At 57.4% G+C, this 16,547-nt stretch overlaps 2 protein-coding genes across 18 annotated transcripts in view; both read right to left on the bottom strand.

Moving 5' to 3' along the window:
- Nucleotides 1-3,207, bottom strand: part of LOC105484738 (leucine rich repeat containing G protein-coupled receptor 6) — a 126,150-nt gene extending 122,943 nt beyond the window's left edge. For 2 of the 3 annotated variants that reach the window (XM_011746635.2, XM_011746636.2), the window contains exon 1: nt 2,554-3,207. In XM_011746635.2, the coding sequence (XP_011744937.2) occupies nt 2,554-2,765 (212 nt within the window). In that variant the 5' untranslated portion in view covers nt 2,766-3,207. The remainder of the gene's footprint in view (nt 1-2,553) is intronic. The other variant, XM_011746634.2, reaches the window with a different exon arrangement.
- Nucleotides 3,208-5,545: 2,338 nt separating this feature from the next.
- On the bottom strand, nt 5,546-16,108 carry LOC139358162 (uncharacterized). Of its 15 annotated transcripts, none has more exons than XM_071078006.1 (17): nt 15,549-16,108; nt 13,159-13,285; nt 13,007-13,054; nt 11,715-11,808; nt 11,461-11,553; nt 11,276-11,352; nt 9,924-10,265; nt 9,283-9,428; nt 8,543-8,713; nt 7,855-7,970; nt 7,638-7,691; nt 7,453-7,531; nt 7,013-7,226; nt 6,756-6,872; nt 6,488-6,648; nt 5,993-6,189; nt 5,546-5,774 (listed from the first exon to the last, which is right to left on the bottom strand). In XM_071078006.1, the coding sequence occupies exons 1-9, from the start codon at nt 15,584-15,586 to the stop codon at nt 8,686-8,688; spliced, it is 993 nt and encodes a 330-aa protein (XP_070934107.1). In that variant the 5' UTR covers nt 15,587-16,108; the 3' UTR covers nt 5,546-5,774; nt 5,993-6,189; nt 6,488-6,648; nt 6,756-6,872; nt 7,013-7,226; nt 7,453-7,531; nt 7,638-7,691; nt 7,855-7,970; nt 8,543-8,685. The 15 variants fall into 15 exon arrangements, with proteins under 15 accessions (XP_070934107.1, XP_070934113.1, XP_070934100.1 ...); XM_071078012.1 differs by having other exon boundaries at nt 7,855-7,992; nt 8,553-8,713; XM_071077999.1 differs by having other exon boundaries at nt 8,553-8,713.
- Between the last annotated feature and the right edge of the window lie 439 nt (nt 16,109-16,547).

Raw genomic sequence — 16,547 nt, 5'->3', positions numbered from 1 at the left:
GCTCAATTTCCCTCCGGTGTAGAGAGGCCTGGTAGCTTACCTCCGCCTCCACAGAGCACCCATAGGAGGCATGATAATACTAGCCACCATTTCAGAGTCACCCTCGGGTGTCAGGCACTGTGGGGATTTTCACTGAACATATTATCTCACTTAATCCTCTCAACAACCTGCTTCCTCCTCTCCATGTACACATGAAGAACCTGAGGTTTAGAGGTATTCAGTGAGTGACTCTCAGTAGGCAGCAGAGCTAGGAAGGAACCAAGGTTTGAGTGACCCGGAGAGAGGCACTGCTGGTTATATCACCAGATGTGAATCTGCTCTGTCCTCTGGGGTACACGGGGCAGGGCCAAGCCTGGCATCTCCTAACATTGCTGAAAAGAGAAGAGAGCCCCAAGACTCCCCCACCCTGGCTCTTCTCCATGCCAGCCCTCAGCCCCACCTTCAGGGGCCTTTGTGGTAGAGCCGTTCTCCAGAGAGGGCAAAGAAAGAAAATTCCTCCTCTGAGCCACCCTCAGGACAACTGTAGGAATCCTCTATGCACCATCCACGTGGGACCCCTCCCCAGCCAAGAGCAGGGGACACGGTCCTCTGCCACCTCCTTCCAATATTCCAGACCCCACTGCTAAATTCCCCACATTGCCTCAGGACCCATCATACTCTTTCTAGTTCCCACTCCCTCTCTTCTCTCCACCGCTCAGAAGCATCCCCTGAGTCTTGAGAGAGAGGGAGTTTCTCAATCCCCAGGAAGACAGACCAGCTCAGAAAACCCCACCTCTACTGAACCCAAACGCAGAGTTCACAGCTCTGAGGGAACTGTGATAAGCTAGCAGGAAAATCTTCTGCCAGCATGGATGGTAGGATGCTTGAATTCCAAAGGTGACACTGTACCTCCTTCCCCAAGTCCTTCTAGAAAAAGGATCATTAACCAGTCTAGGAAGACTTAATGCTGGGAAAGGAAGCTCTGGAAGGCCTTATCTTCCTTGCCCCTTCAACCCAGGCAAGGGACCTTCCTTCGGCTCACCCAGAGAAAGGTTCCACAGAAGTCACGCCTAAACTCTTTAGCTACAGGACCCTGTCTTCAAATGAACCAATGTCACATACTCCCAGGATAGAAAACTGCTGAAAGCAGGGCTGGCCTGGGTGTGGGGTGGGGCGGGAGCCTGCCCTGCTTTGCCAGATGTTGAGTGCCCGGGCTCTGTGCAGTTGGTACCTTTATTCCCATGACTGCCTGTGCCGTCACCCGCTGCACTGTGAAGGATTCCATTTGTCCGTCTGGAAGATGGACATTATTTTTCCCTTCTCACTCCTTCACCTGGCCCACAGCCTGTGCCTTTTGGAGTGGAGGGGGACATCCCGACCTGGGGACAGGGACATTTGGAGAGCAGTCCTGTGAAAAGTTGCCATCTGGGACCCTCCACCTCCCACCAGGACACTGCCAACACTGAGCACCCTTTTAGTTCCACAAATTCTTGCTAGGCCCCTGTAAAGATTCGCCCAACCTCCTCTTCCTCTAAGCTCTGACATGTTGGAACCCCAAAGCCATGAGGGGCCTCTCTCAGGCCAGAAGGAGCTCTAGGATCCTAGCCCTCAGCAGAAGGCCCCAGGCTTTCCCACCTGCTCCCAGCTGCTCTGAGGAAGGTGATGGGGCCTGCAGACCTGGGCTGGAGGAGGTTTCCTTTCCCCAGAGCCCGGCTGGGGGTGTGGGTAGGTGGCCTGGAAAGTGCTCTGTCACCCTCCTTCTGCCCAGGTAGTGAGCAGCCAGAGCCCCCAGCCCTCCAGTTCTGAGGGTAAGCTCTGTGAGCCAGACTGACAGGACAGCTGCCCCCAGTAGGGTCCCCTTCACGCGCCATCTCACCCCAACTCAGACGCTAAAAATGGTTCTCTGGTTTTCAGCCTCGGCGCCTGCCCACAAATTAGTGTCTCCAACACAGCCTCTTGGGACATGACTTTAGGGAGGACCCTGGGGGAGCCAGGAGGCCCCAGTGAAGGGAGATGGTGCTGGCAGAGTCCCTTTCTAAGGAGACAAGAGTGGATAGGGGCCCCCTCCCAGCTTCTGGGAACCCCCCCTCATCCTCAGTGTGACAGCCCTGCTGTCCCCACCATGGCAGAAGAACAGACATTATTTCCACCCCACTGGGGCACGCTCCCCTCACCTCCACCTCCAGTTCTGTCAGCTTTACCCTCAGCCACCATCCCGGGCACTGCTCTACTAGAAGAGAATGTAGCAACGGAGATGGGGCAGCCAGCCCCGTGCCCTCCTGCTCAGGGTCCAGAACCCACCTCACCAAGCCTGGGCTCCCATAGTGAGCCCACAAGCACAGAGGCCAATGGGGAAGCCAAGTCAGGGAAGCCCGGTCTCCCTGCTCACCTGATATTTCATCTCAGACTCTTCTCCCCTCCCCAGTCCCGCAGCCGTGAACTTGGAAGGGGGTGAACCCTCTCTGTGATGCCCACGCCCCAGGGCACCAAGCAAGCAGGTGCCCTGCTGAGGCCGAGACTGGGCACTAGCCAGCAGCCCGCAGGACCAGGTGGGGACGGGCAGGCAGTACTCACAGGTAAGCCGTCAGGGGGTCCAGGTCCCCCGGTACGGCGGACAGCCCGAGCTCAGAGCAGTCGGCAGACAGCATGATGCCGTCCTCCTGGCAGTGGCAGGGGGCCGGGCAAGCAGTGGGCCCCGGGCCGGCCCGGGGGGCGCCTCCGGCGCTCCGGGAGGCGCACAGCGCGGCGCAAAGCCACAGTGCCCGGAGCCCGGGAGGGCTGGGCATCTCGGCGGCCGCGCTGCTGGGGCACCTGGCGGGCGGGCGTGTGGACGCACGGGCGCGGTGGCCGCAGCTGCTTCCTCCCGGTCCCGGTGGGCTGCGCCGTCGGTGGGGACCGCCCCGGGGACTCTGCTGGGCGTCAGCGGTGGCGGTGGGAGCGCCGGGACGGTGCAGTCAGAGAGGGGCAGGCATTGTTGAGTGATCTTCGTTATTCAGTTTCACAGGCTGGGCTTGGCAAGGGAGGGAGACCCAGCCGGAGGAGGAGTCAAGGAAACTTTCTACGCTGCGGCTGGCTCCCCTTCCCTCCTTCCTTCGGAGCTGGCAGGAATTCCATCCAGGAAAGAAAAAAAAAGGAAGAAAGCAAAGAAACCCAAGCGAGCAAAGCTCAGCCCGTCAGAGACGTGCATTTGTTTGGAAAGGGTGCCCCAGGGCCTTGGCCCCAGGGCTGGGGACCCTCTTGCCTTTGGGGACAGCCACAGAGTCACATGGGACCAGAGGAGGTCCCCTCATGCCTCCACCACGTTTCACACGTTTCACACTGGAGGAAACCGAGACCCAAGAGGAGAAATGATTTGTTCAGGGTGACACAGCTGATGGGGCAGCCCCAGAGCTGGAACTCGTCCGCCCTCCTCGGCCTGTCTTCTAGGACAGGAGAGAGCGGAGTGAGGGGCTCCTCTGGGAGAGGCCAGGCTGCGGAGGGTTCCACTACAAGCTGAGATGACCCGACAGTGGGCAACCAAGAGCAGTCTCCTCACTGAGAGGCCGCGCCTTGACTCCAGAGAAACGGGTGTGGAGTTCCACCCGCTGAGCGCACCCTGGGTGGAAATGCACTCCTGCAGCTTCTGTCAGGTTTACGGGGCCGGGGACTACCTTGATCCCCGCTCCCAGGACTTCGGGAGACTGAGGGACTGCGGGCAGCTCAGCTGGTTGTCAGAGCCCGCCTCAAAGTAAGCGGTTTGGCGCCACCTGGAGGCCGAGTGCTGCAGCTGCAGCTCAGCCACCCTGAGGCTGGAATCCCAAGGGGCTGACCTGGCCGGCCCCAGAGCACTGATGAGCAAGGGGCATGGTGGTTAACACTGAAGTCGATCGCTGTTCTCTCCTTAGACCATAGTGAGCTGGCTGTGCTTCCTTCTTGCTCTCTCTGGTCTATCCCATGCTGAGCCAAGCCCCATCGCAGAGCTAGAGCAGGCTGTGGGCCCCCCCCTTCCTTTTTTGCCCCGTCTGCCCATGGTCCAGCCAGAGGGTATACCAGAAACCTGGGACTTCAGAGGCATCCAGGATTTCTTCCACCCTGTACTTCCACATGCCAGGATCCTCTCATCAACACCTCTCCACTCTCCGATAACCTCCCAGGGCTAGAGGGACTGCAGAGCTGGACCAAGAAATAAGCAGACCCTGACCCTAGGCCTCCAGTTGGTGCCATGGCGCTGAAAATAGAAGAGGAGCCTCATAGGAAGGCCAGGGGATGGGCCTGCATGACCAGAAAGACCCACAGATAGAGCCACCTCTGCCCTACGGCAGAAAGCTACCGCAGGTCAGCCTGCACTTCCTTCACTCAACCACAGCCTCGACTCCATCTCATTTGCAGCTCCTGCTGCTCCAATGTGAGATTTTCCCAGAGTAGAAAAGCCATAGTTGAGCAACCTCAGCAGCAGCTGCTTGAGACAGACTTGGGCAGCTCAGAGCAGAGCCTCTAGCCTGCTTTTGTGAGAGTCATTGGGGGCCCAGCCCTCAGCTCCTGATAAACAAGGCATATGGAGGACACCGACACTCAGTCCTCGTGGGAGGGGACCAGTGCTTAGTCTCATTCTGGGAAAGCTCCCGGCTGCGCAGCCAGCACGACCTCTGTACCCTTCTTCAACCAGGCCTGAGAAGGACCCTCCCTTGACTTCTGACCCATTGCATGTTAGTAGGAACTCAGGCTGGCCCAAGAGCTCTCCCCGCTTCCCCTTGGGGAGACCCAATTCCATTTCAGGGACTCTTGCTCTGATCTGCCCAGGCTTTCTCTGTGTCCTCCCAGGGCCTTCCACCAGGAGCAGTTAGTGTCCAGCATCAGGCACTGCACCTGGAAACTCGCAGCCTGACCAGGGAGGCAGGCAGGAGTTCATGCGGCCATCAGCAATCATGCAGATGGTATGCAGTGCAGTCCTAGAGTGTGTGGGACAGACAGCTACCTCCCCACCCTCTTTTCTGGTCTCTGCTGCTCCTCCTGGTTTTTCCTTTCTCCATATGCTCTCCCTGCTTTCTCCCCCACCTCCTCCTATGTGGAGGGGAGGAAGGAGGAGACAGGGAAGGAGCAGGGAAAACTTGGCAACTCCATCTGAGGGGTGCCTCCAGCATCTGCCTTCTGAGTAACAGGGTAGCTCTGACACCTCCACCCTGGTCGAGGGCTGAGGGTGGCCCCTGGGGGCTCTGGCAGGTAGAGAAGGCTGGGCATGGCAGGAGAAGGGAAATAGGAAACAGGATAAACCCTACTGTATACAGGGTGGCGCTTACAGGGTAGTGGGGCAGAGGATGAACAATTTGGAGCTGTGATTCTGAATCCAGGGCTTAGCACCACAGGAAACTAGATGTGGAGAGACCAAAGTCTGAGGAAGCTGAGAAACTGGAGGATTAGCGGGGACAGGATTGCTCCATGGGAAAAACCAACAGCATAGGGGCTATAGGTCACTTAGTTCAGCCAGACTCCAGGTCCTAGCTTCCATCCCGGCTCCATGTTTGCCCACAAAACCCACACACTGGACTCACGTCTGAGGATGGACAGACAGAACACGCTGAGCCTCACACTTGGCCACATGTCTTTATTCTCAGATCCTGTCCCTTCACAGCACAGGGCCCAGTGGAGGCCGCCCTTCCAGGGAGCCCAGGCCCACGTGGACGTGTCAGGAATGCTGTCCCGATCCAGCAGGGCACAAACCTCTCCTGCTCTGACACTGCACGGTGACCGGTGCCAACTCAGGGCAGCCCGTCTGCCAGCGCGCTGTTCAGACAGTTGTAGAGGTAGATATACTGCTCCTGGAGATGGACACAGGATTAGGAGGCTCGCCCCGCCTGCCCCAATCTAACAGAAAAAGGTTCCCTTGTGTGCCCCAACCCCTAGGGCGCCATCTGGGAGAGCGCACAGCGGTCCACAGCGCCACCTGGTGGCTACCCGGGTGGTGCTGCCTAGAGGCCTGGGCAGAAGCTCCCTCATCCCCCTGCCCCTTCCCACAACTGAGCCCCCACGCCCCCACCTCAGCCCCGTCGCCTCTGGTCGCCTCTCAACAGCGTTGGGGTCATAAGGCTACAGGCCTGAGACCGCTGCAGGGCCACGTTAAAGACATCCACGGTGCACTCAGACCCTGCCTGCTGCAGCAGCTGCTCCATGGCCAGGAAGGTGCCCAGCTGGGTCGCACCCTTGCTGCAATTGACCTAGCGTTGGAGGAGGTACCTAAAGGGGGTATGGCGGGGGTGTAGGGGGATGTGGGGAAACCCAACCTGGGCGCAGGGACTGAGAAGGGACACCGAACACTTGGTCAGCCAGCCAGCCTGGGCCCAGGGAGGGAGGCGGTAAATTCCCACCATATTCCTGAGGACAGGGTAGGGTGTGGAGAAGACGGGGGGCCATTGTGAGACTGTGTCCTTTTCACCCATAACCCAAGCAGGGCTCAGGGAGATCTGAGGCTATGCCAGAGGGGCAGGGAGGAGCTTCCAGTGTCCACTCCCCCAAGACTGTTGTCCAACAACACCTGGAGCGGCTGAGCAGTGTGCCTGGCTTCTTGCTGTTGCCCCGAGAGCAGCACTGGCCCACAGCAGCCAAGAAGGGCAGCAGGTTGGTGGCAGGCAGCTCACGCCCAGGTTCCAGGTATGGAAACTGCAGTCTCTGCACCTCCCTTTCCTTCCTGCTGTCCTGGGGCAAAGGCAAAGACATGATCGGCATTGATGCTGGAGAGGCAGGGAGCCTGCACATGACTCTTCCCCCACACACCATCCCATGTCCTGTGGCCCAACACCTACATGTGTAACCCTGAAGAGGGTACAGAGCCAGCCCGCTGTGCTGCTCTCGGCCACCCAGTGCACCGTCACCATGTCTGTGACAATGGGCTGCATCTCCGTTGGCCAGAACTCCTGTGGCTGGGACCAAGTTAGGGCTGCTCAGGCAACTTCCTGAGATCTCTGCCCCCGCCTTGGTGACAGACAGCATCGCAAACTCCCCGCCTCCATCCTCAGCCCTAACTCCTGAGCCTCCCTTCCTCTGTCCTCTGCTCTCTCACCTTCTCCGTGGCATCAGGTGGGCACCCAGAGACAAGCACATGAGTCCCGTGCTGCCACACCAGCTTCCAGAGCTCCTCTGGCCCTGCGGGGCCAGTCAGCACCACGTGGTCACGGCCAGAGGGCCCACCCTGCAGAGCACAGCTCATGGGCTTCCAGAGACTGAGGGTGTCCCCTATCCAGCTCACAACTCTGGGAGCCCCCAGCAGCCCCAGCCTGGGAAGTACAGGTGGTCAGAGAGGGCAGGAAACAGTGGCAAAACCAGCATCATCTCACAGGGAAAAGCCAAGCTTCGGGCGTGTCATCGGGGGGCTCTCCTCCACTGGAGAAGACTGTCCCTGAGAACAGTCATCTGAGGGAAGACAGTGAGGGTGAAGCTGCCAGAGGCCCCCCAGCCCACGCTGGCCCCCTGCCTCTCCACAGGGTCCGCAGTGAGACTCACAGGAGATGGGGCTGTCCTGCTCATAGCCAGGAGGGGGCGTGGAAGAGCCAGCCTCGTCCTTGATGGCCTGTAGGAGGAGCTGGGAAGGAGATGGGTGCCCTGAGGCTGGGAGGTCCCACTGCAGGGCTGGCTCCGCAGGGGAAGGCTGCCCTTGGCTGTCACCCACTTCCTGGCCTGAAGTGTACCTCGTACTTCTTCAAGAAGCCAGCGTTGGCATTGGCTGCCCTCTTGGCACATGCCTGCATGAAGTTCATCACAGAGATGGGCCAAGACCTCGTCGGGGGGTTGGAGAGGGAGAAGGCAGTCAAGGTTCCCCAGCTCCCCATTCTAGTCTGCTCGGCTCTGCCCACGAACAGGAGCAGGGAGCCTGCCTGTGGGAGGCACAGGGAAGCTGGGACTTACTCAGAGATGTTGGAGGGCGCTTCCAGAATCTTGTTCAGTAGGCAGCTGTGCAGGAAGACGTACGGGCTCTGCCAGGGGGAGGGGCATCAGGCTGCTCAGCGAGAAGCGAGGGGGGCCTGCAGGGAGATTTTCCAGGCCCTGACCAGCAAGGCAGGGATGGGGTAGGAGGGAAGAGGGAGCCACTGAGAAACCTTCCCTCCACCGTCCCATGGTGTCAACGCTGACAGGGTCCTGTGCCACCTCCCCTTTCACAGAATAGGAAGCACTGCCCAGAGAGGATGGTGATGTTTTTGAAACCCTCTCCCCAGGGTCTTCTGTGTGCCCCATGAGCTCTCTTTCCTGGTCCCTCTTGTAGTCCTGTGGCCACCCACTTCCCTCCCACTCCTTCAGGGTCCCAGCTGCCCAGCCCAGTCTGCGAGGCCCTCAGCGGGGCCTGGATCATGAGGGGCCGGTGCATCCAGGGTGCATACACAGCACGGAACATGTCTACCACCTGCTCCTCCTCCAGCTGCTGCAGCAGCCTCGACAGGGCCACGAAGGTGCCCGTCCGGCTCATGCCACACTGCAGGGACAGCCCCTGAGGAGCTGAATGGGCAAAGGGGCTGCCCATGTCCCCAGATCTCCCCACAGTCCAAGACCTCCCCATATCCCCAGGCCAGGCAGGGGGCTCTCTACCCTATGCACACACCTGCCCTCACCTGCAGTGCACCAGGATGGGTCCCATGCCTTGGGTGGCCCTTGCCTGCTCCTGTACCAGCTCCATAAAGGCGAGCAGGGAGCTGGGGGCCTCGAGGATGCTGTGGTTGGGCCAGGTGGTGAACCATAGTTGCTTCACCCTCTGCTGCTGGTGCTGGGCAACCTGAGAAGGGGGTGGGAAGGGGGCAAGGAGGCAGAGGGGCCCTGTTGCTGTTCCTTATCTTCCTAACTCCAGGCTCCTGTGCCACCGACCTCACGCTTTCTTCCCCAGCTGCCCAAGGGTAGGGGTGATGCAGACCAACTGTTCCTTGAGGGTGGCAGTTATGTCTCCCCCCTCAGGATGCTTTCTGAGCCCTGGGGTCCTTCTCTAGCTTCCTGGGTAACCTCTGCATATACAGGGTGCCGGGCAGAGGAGTGATTCAGGTCCCTGGCTTTGCTGCTCCAGGAGTGCACAACCTGGGAAGGCAGATGGACACAGGGGGCATGGGGTGAGGCAGGAACCCTGAGCTGGCATGGGGGAGGTCAGGAACCATCATGTCTCCCCTGCTTTTCCTTTCCCTCACTGTGTGGCCTCAGATAAGCCCTTAACCTTCTCTGTGCCTCCCTTCCCCTTCCAAACACACACTTCCCTAGGGGTGGCTGAGTGCTTGTGGTCCTCAGAAAGAGAGGGCTCCAGGGACCCAGGAGGTGAGGCAACCATCTCAGAGATCTCAGCTCTAAAACCTGTCCCACCCGCTCATCCTCAGGGCACGCATGTGCTGCAGCTGGAATTCCCGCTTGGTCCACTCATCCTCAGGCTCCTTGGCCAGGTGGTGGATGGTGATGTGACCACAGATGACCAGGGTAGATTCTGCCGGCCAGTAACGCTCACACAGCACCTGGGGCCAGAGGGTTGGAGAGGGGAAGGGCAGCTGTGGGTCCAGCCCTGTCACTGCTGCCCCCTGCTTTACCCAGTCCCACCCCTCCCCACCCACATTTCTGGTCCCTGCCACTCTGCTGGGATTCTGCTCTTTGTAATGACCCAGCTCCAAGGCTCCCTCCTCCAGGAGCCACTTTCCCTCGCCTGGGCTCCGGCAGCCTCGCCCTCAGACCTCTCATGACCCTCAGGATTCTGAGTCAGCTGCTAGGCTCCTGTGCCAGACAGGACAGCCCTTATTCAGCAGCCATTGGCCCTGGGCTCACTGATCCAGCAAGAGGACAGACTCGGCAGCCTCTCTGTGTGTCCCACGGCCCTGCATCTGCCAGGCTTATCAAAAGGAAGGATCCATGATGGTACCTTTGACACCAGCCCTGGGCAGTCCCTACCCCTTGCTGCCTTCTCTGCCCAGAGCAAGAAGCCCGTAGAAACTAAGCCAAGCTGGGAGCTTACATACCTGGTTCCTCCCACTGCCTCCCCATCCCAGGGACGACCCCATCCTGGGTCTGAGTGGGAGGTGGTTCCACCACCCTCCAGGCCTGATTGGCCTCACTCCAGTCTGCCCCGCCTTCCCTGTGGGAAGATGCCAATGGAACCATTCCCGCAAGGAGAACGTGCGCCACCTGGTGGCCTTTCCAGGAGACTGCAAGGCGCACTCATCCTCCCGTTCTTCAGGCCGACAGTCAGCACGACGACGACGCGGACCTGCGGCTCCCACACTAGCTGCCAGACGTCCTCCAGCATTTTCTTGAGAGGCCCCTGAGGGGCAATGAATTCCTGTGGGTGCATGGGTGTAGCCCTGGGGTGTAGGGGACAGAGGTCAGGAACATGTTAACGGGCGATGCTTGGTGTGAAGCACACAGCAGATTTCCGACATTCGACCTCCAGGAGTGAGGATGCTGTGCACACACCTGCATGTGTGCAAACACAAGAACACATGTGCACCCAGAATGCAAACCAGGAGGGCTGACTTCAGAGACACCACTCCATCCCTGTCCTGCCCCAAAGGGACAAGAAAAACCCCAATGAAAACAAGATACTGACATGCATTAAATAGCCCACCTAGGTCACCCTCTTCACCCACCCAGAGTCGCCTTCCTAAAACCAAACTGCGTTTCTTCCATGCTCAAAAATCTTCTAAGGCTCCCCGTTACCCACCAAATAGAGTCCAAAGCCCTCAGCCTAACAATCAAGCCCTCCTTCCTTCAGCCCCAGGCTATCTTTCCCATTACATCTCCCACCACCCAGCACTTCCCCATTCCCTCACCCCTACGCACCATTCCCCCCCACCCACCCACCCACACACACACACACTGCCTGAACGTTACTGCCTGGCTGTTCTCTGGCTGCTCCTTCCAGTCAACAGAATGTCCTTCCCTCTCTCATCACTTATCAAAATGTTACTCATCCTTCCATAAATCAAATGTCCCCTCCTCTGGGAAGCCTTTCTTGATTCCTCAGGTGGAGGAAGTTTCTCCTTCCTCCATGTGCCCTGAGCAGTGTTTTTTCCTCTATTACAGCCCTTGTCACAATGTGTGGTGAATGTCACACGCGCGCCCACGTGCTCCTTTGAAGGTGGGAAATGTGGCTAACTCAGCTCTGCCTCCTGCAGGCCCAGCACAGAGCACAGCACAGAGCCCAGCACACAGTAGGCCCTTGCTAGACAGCTGCTGGGTTGAGCTCATGAAGCCCAAGCTGGTGATCTCCTAGAGAGCTGCTACAGCTAACGAAGGCCAGTGCGGCCTGCAAACCAGTCCATCTCCTGAGCAGATCCCAGATCCCACGGACAGCCTCACTGGTGGCCCTTACTGGGATGAAGTTGGGGTTGATGTAGTCAGAGTGAGGCTCTCCCTCCAGCCAGGTCAGCCTGACCCTGCAGTGGTCATCTGCAGAGAGTGAAAGCTGTACATTCAGGGCTGGGCACATGAAGCCCCCCGCCCCCATGCCAAGCCCTAGCCCTCTGCCATGCCTTCTCTCCTGTCCCCAGCACTCACAGGGTAGCACATGTGGGTAACGGTTCTTGGTGGTGTTGGCACCACCAGCCCAGCCTCCAGTGTGGGCTGCTCCTTGCCCACCTCCTTCAGCTCCTGCAGGGATCAAAGGCAGGCACTGGTTGCTGAAGTAGACCCATTTCACCCCATGCCAGGAGAGGGGCAATGGGGGCAAGAGTGCAACTGGGAGTTCCTCCAGACCTTCAGACAGGTCCTAGTCTTTCCTCCTCTGAGCCCAAGGGTGGTACAGGCCTTACCTCGAATTCCAAAAAGAGAGCCTGGTGCGCGTGAGCACTCTTGGCCTCCTAGCTCTGCCTGAAGCTGTGGATAGGGATGGGCCAGTGGGTCCACCTGGTGGGAGGGGGAGAGGGTAGCCTTCCAGCCTTAGGTTTGCAGAGTCCTGCCCTGCCCTCCCCTGGGTGACACGTACAGAGCAGAGGACCTCAGTCCTAGCGGCACAACCTGATCACCTGAGGGCCTGCTGGAAACGCGGATCCTGAATTCCACCCTGGGTGTGGAACAGTGTGCATTTCCAGCAAGCTCCTCCAACGCCCAGCCTGGGCTGCAAACCACCAACGTGGAAGAATAGAGAAGGGGCAGGGGACATGTACGCATGTGCACACACACACACGCGTGAGTCTCATAGACTCCCTCCCCAGGTCCTGAGGAGGGCTCCTGTGCACAGCCAGCGCTCAGTTAATGTCAGCCCCAGGCTGTCTTTCCCATTACTTCTCCCACCACCCAGCACCTCCCCACTCCCTTACCCCTACACACCCCCGACCCCTACAGGAGGTTGACATGAGGGAAAGACCTATGGCCTGATACCATCTACATGGTTAGTCAGGGAGAAGGTGGGAACTGGAGAAGGTGTGTGTGATGGTTAATTTTGTGTCAACTGGGTTGGGTCACAGTGCTCAGAAGGTTGGTCAAACATTATTCTGGATGTTTCCATGAAGGTGTTTTTTTGTATGAGATTAGCATTTAAAGTGGTTGGCTGAGTAAACTCTAATGTGGCTGGGCCTCATTTAATCAGTCGAAGGCTTTCATAGAACAAAGACTGACCTTCAAGGAATCCCAGCAGCAGGCTGCCTCCAGATGCTTCCCTGAGCCTTTGGCCTGCTGGTCTACCCCAGATTCCTAGACTCACCAAGTCACCACAATCACATGAGCCAACTCCTCAACATCTCTCTCTTCCCCCTCTCTCCCTCTCCTCTCCTCTCCCCGACCTTCCGTCCTCTCTCTCCCTGCTCTCCTCTCTCCTCTCCCCACACACACCCTGTTGGTTCTGTTTCTCTGGAAAGCCCTGACTTATGTATGAGTGCATTTGGAGGAGTAAGAGGCCACATGGGCAGAGAGGAGTGGGGAGCGAGAGGTCCAGGCATTGAAAAGGTATTTGGGGAGGTGTGGTGGCTGAAGAAGAAGAATGGGGGTCTGGCAGAGCCTTGCAACCCCCTGACTGGGACACAGTCACAGCAGAGTGGGGGCCAGGGGAGCTTCAGCAGTGCCGCCATGGCCCCCACAAGGCAGAGGCACAAGAAAATGCACTCACCACAGGTTGTAAGCTGTCAGCTCTTGGGAAAACGGATTCTTCCCTGCCCTGCAAAGGGTGAGGGGGCACATGGGAGGCAGCCCCAGGGGCAGGGAGCTGGCCCACTCCAGTCACGAAGTTCTCCCCAGCCCCCAGCCTTCCCTCCCACTCACCTCTGCCCCTTCACCCGCCTCCAGCACAGCAGGCCCAGCACAGCACAGATGGTGAGGACACAGCCCGCCATGAGGCCCTCCACTACCGGCAGGGGCACTGCTGCGGGGGAGACACTGGCCTGGGGCTCTGCGGAGGGAAGGGAAGAGTGGAACATAGCCTTGTCCCACAAACCCTGGGGGTCATGCCAAGCTCTCCTAGACCTGGGACCCTCTGGGTGAAGGGTACAGTGACAAATCCCCTCTACCCTAGTAGTCCCAGATATCAAACTGAAGCCAGACATGGCTGCCTCGGGGGAACATCTGGATGGGAACTGGGAACACCCAGCAACCCCTCCCTGACCCCAGCTCCTCAGGATGCCCCAAAGACCCCACTCCCTTCCCTGACACCATCAAAAGAAAAGAAAGCCGGCAGAGGCCTGGTTTCCTGGACTTTCTAGAACTGCACTGTCCTTATACGGTAGCTACCGAACATTTGAAATATGGCAATTCCAACTTATGATTTGCTGTAAGTGTAAAATACACACCAGATTTCAAAGACATAGTAAGAAAGAAAAGAATGTAAAATATCTCATTAGAAGTGTTTTTGGCCAGCCGCAGTGGCTCACGCCTATAATCCCAACATTGGGAGGCTAAGGCAGGTGGATCACCTGAGGTCAGGAGTTCAAGACCAGCCTGGCCAACACGGTGAAACCCTGTCTCTACCAGAAATACAAAACTTAGCTGGGTGTGGTGGTGGGTGCCTGTAATTCCAGCTACTCAGGAGGCAGAGGCAGGAGAATCACTTGAACCTGGGAGGAAGAGGTTGCAGTGAGCCAAGATCACGCCACTGCATTCCAGCCTGGGCAACAGAGAAAGACTCTGTCTCAAAAAAAAAAAAAAGTGTTTTCAATGGGTCACATGTTGATATTTTAGATATTTTGGTTTAAACAAAATGTCACTAAAATTAATTTCACCTGTTTCTTTTTACCTTTTTAATGTAGTTTTAAAAAGACATTTAAAATTACTTATGTGGCTTGCCTTACATTTCTATTGGACAGGGCTGTTCTAGAGCCCCGATGGCCTGGGAGCATCCGGGTATAGAGGGGCAGGGCGGGAAGGTAGCATGAGTGTGGACAGCAGCCGACCACTGCAATGCCTCAGACTCTCCTGCCTGCACTCTCAGCTCACCCAGGCCAAGTCTGGTGCTAAGAGCACTTTCGTCACTGGCTCTGGGTCTACCCACTCTGCTAGGCAGGACATGTTATCCCAGTAGTCTAAGCTCAGTCCTTCCTGCTACTGGTTGGTGATGAGCCACACAAGAGGGTTCCCAGTTCTCCTCCCCATCTCCAGGGTCCAGCTGGAGCCCATGCCCAGTGCCCATCCTACCTGAGACAGCTGAGAAGGAGTTAAGGGTCTCAGGAGGGCCACGCGTGGTAAAGGCTGCAATGCTGAACTTGGGCAGAGAAACAGGACCTTCTGCTGGGGAAGGGCAGGCAAATAAGGTGAAGCCCCTCCCAGCAATCTGGGTCACGAGCAATAGACACTCAGACAGCAAGTGCTCCCTGGAAGGGGTGTCCGAGGAAGAGAAGAGACAGTCATGGGTTCTTAGTTTCCATTTCTGGTTGGGCCAGTAAAGCCGCTTCCTCACCCCTCTTATCTGCTTATCAGTAGAGACAGAAACTAAACACCATGGCCTCAGGCTCTAAGGGCCTAAAACAAAAGAGAACAGAGCAATAACAAAATAAGGCAGGTTGGACAAGCTTGGCAGAGGTTAAATATCATGCTATCTGCCACCTTACAGCAAACCCCATCTTCCTTGCCTGAGAGTAAGAGGAAGCTCTAGAAATAGGTACCTGAGCCTGGCACCCCTGTAATCCCAGCACTTTAGGAAGCCGAGGCAGGCAGATCACCTGAGGTCAGGAGTTGGAGACCAGCCTGGCCAACATGGTGAAACCCTATCTCTACTAAAAATACAAAAATCAGCCAGCCATGATGACCTGTGTCTGTGGTCCCAGCTAGTCGGGAGGTTGAGGCAGGAGAATCGCTTGAACCTGAGAGGCAGAGGTTGCAGTGAGCCGAGATCAGCCACTGCACTCCAGCCGGGGTGACACAATAAGACTTTCTCAAAAAAGAAAAAGAAAAAGAAAAACATAGGTACATGGATATCCTGGGAACTGCCCTGGCAAGCTGAAACAATATACTCCACTTTCCTTTTTGAAGAAAGAACCATGTAACAGATAGATGTTTGGGGTTTTGCCTTGTCTGCCAGGAAGCTCAGTCAAAATAACTCTGTTGGCCTTAATGGACCATCACATGCATTCTGTTTATAAATCAATCCAGATCTCTTGTTTCTTTACAAACCACAAATGAAACTTACAAGTTTCATCACTCCCTTCAGCCTTAGCGCTCACCTATACTGGGAACCTGGCTTGAGCTGCCCATTGCACATCTCTTTGGTGTGGCCACAGTCCTCTGTACCCACAGGCACTGTCCAGGATCTCGGCACAGCCCAGGGCTCCGGGTAGAAGGGGTTGGGAGCAGGACGGCCAGGTAGGAGTCACGTCCTCTGTAGTAGCGTTCATGCCATGTATGGTTGATGGTTTCCCCGGAAGGCTGAGGCACTGAGAGAGGAGTGCGGAACTGGCAGCGCAGGGTGGGCAGTGGGGCCGAGGCCTCTCTTCCTGCCACAGAGGGGCTGCCCTATCTCTCTAGCGGGTACCCACTAATCACATTAGCACTCTCCTCTAGAACACTCTGGTCCCCCTTCCTGCTCCGAGACTGACACCAGCCTCACATACTTCATCTTACCAGTCGCAGCCCCATCTTACCCCACCGCCGTCACCCACTCCATGCCACGGCTAGGGTCTCCCCATCCCCTCCTGGGCCCAGGACTCACGTGACATGTTGATGGTGGCAATAATGCCGTACCACTGGATCTGCCCATCATCCTTGCCAAACATACCCTGCGGGATCATCACTCCCATTTCTGTCCCAGGCTCCAGCTCAGGGGTGGGGCTAACGCTGGGGAATGCTTGGCTGGGGATGGAGAGGACTGTGAGGACCTGACTGGGTGCCTAGCAACCCATCTTCAAGGGCAGGGACCATACTTTCATAGCCCCAGTGCCCCTCAGTGCCAGGGGCTAAATAACCAAGGCTGGGTGCAGTGGCTCACGCCTGTAATCCCAACACTTTGGGCTAAGGGAAATAATTAAATAAGGACTAGAAGGTTCCCGGGCTAGGGTACCAGGACACAAGGCTCAAAACTATGGTATCAAACTAGCAAGATCAGGGCCAGAGGAAAGGGCTGGGCCCTGGAGCACAGAGAAAGCCTCAAGCAGCCGGGACCCGGGGAGTGACATCCCCAGGAAGACATGGAACTGTGGGAGCATGTCTTCTGCACAGAGAAGTTG

This window comes from Macaca nemestrina, chromosome 1 (genome assembly GCF_043159975.1).
Source record: "Macaca nemestrina isolate mMacNem1 chromosome 1, mMacNem.hap1, whole genome shotgun sequence".
NCBI lineage: Eukaryota > Metazoa > Chordata > Mammalia > Primates > Cercopithecidae > Macaca > Macaca nemestrina.
Note: the sequence above shows the minus strand (reverse complement) of the source record. Positions and strands in the feature narration are given on the sequence as shown.

Coding starts and splice junctions, on each gene's coding strand:
- LOC139358162 (XM_071077995.1), bottom strand. CDS start 15,586: ATGTGCAATGGGCAGCTCAAGCCAGGTTCCCAGTATAG. Junction 11,353..11,460: donor TTACCCACATGTGCTACCCT/GTGAGTGCTGGG, acceptor CACTCTCTGCAG/ATGACCACTGCAGGGTCAGG. Junction 9,429..9,923: donor GAGGCAGTGGGAGGAACCAG/GTATGTAAGCTC, acceptor CTCTGGCCCCAG/GTGCTGTGTGAGCGTTACTG.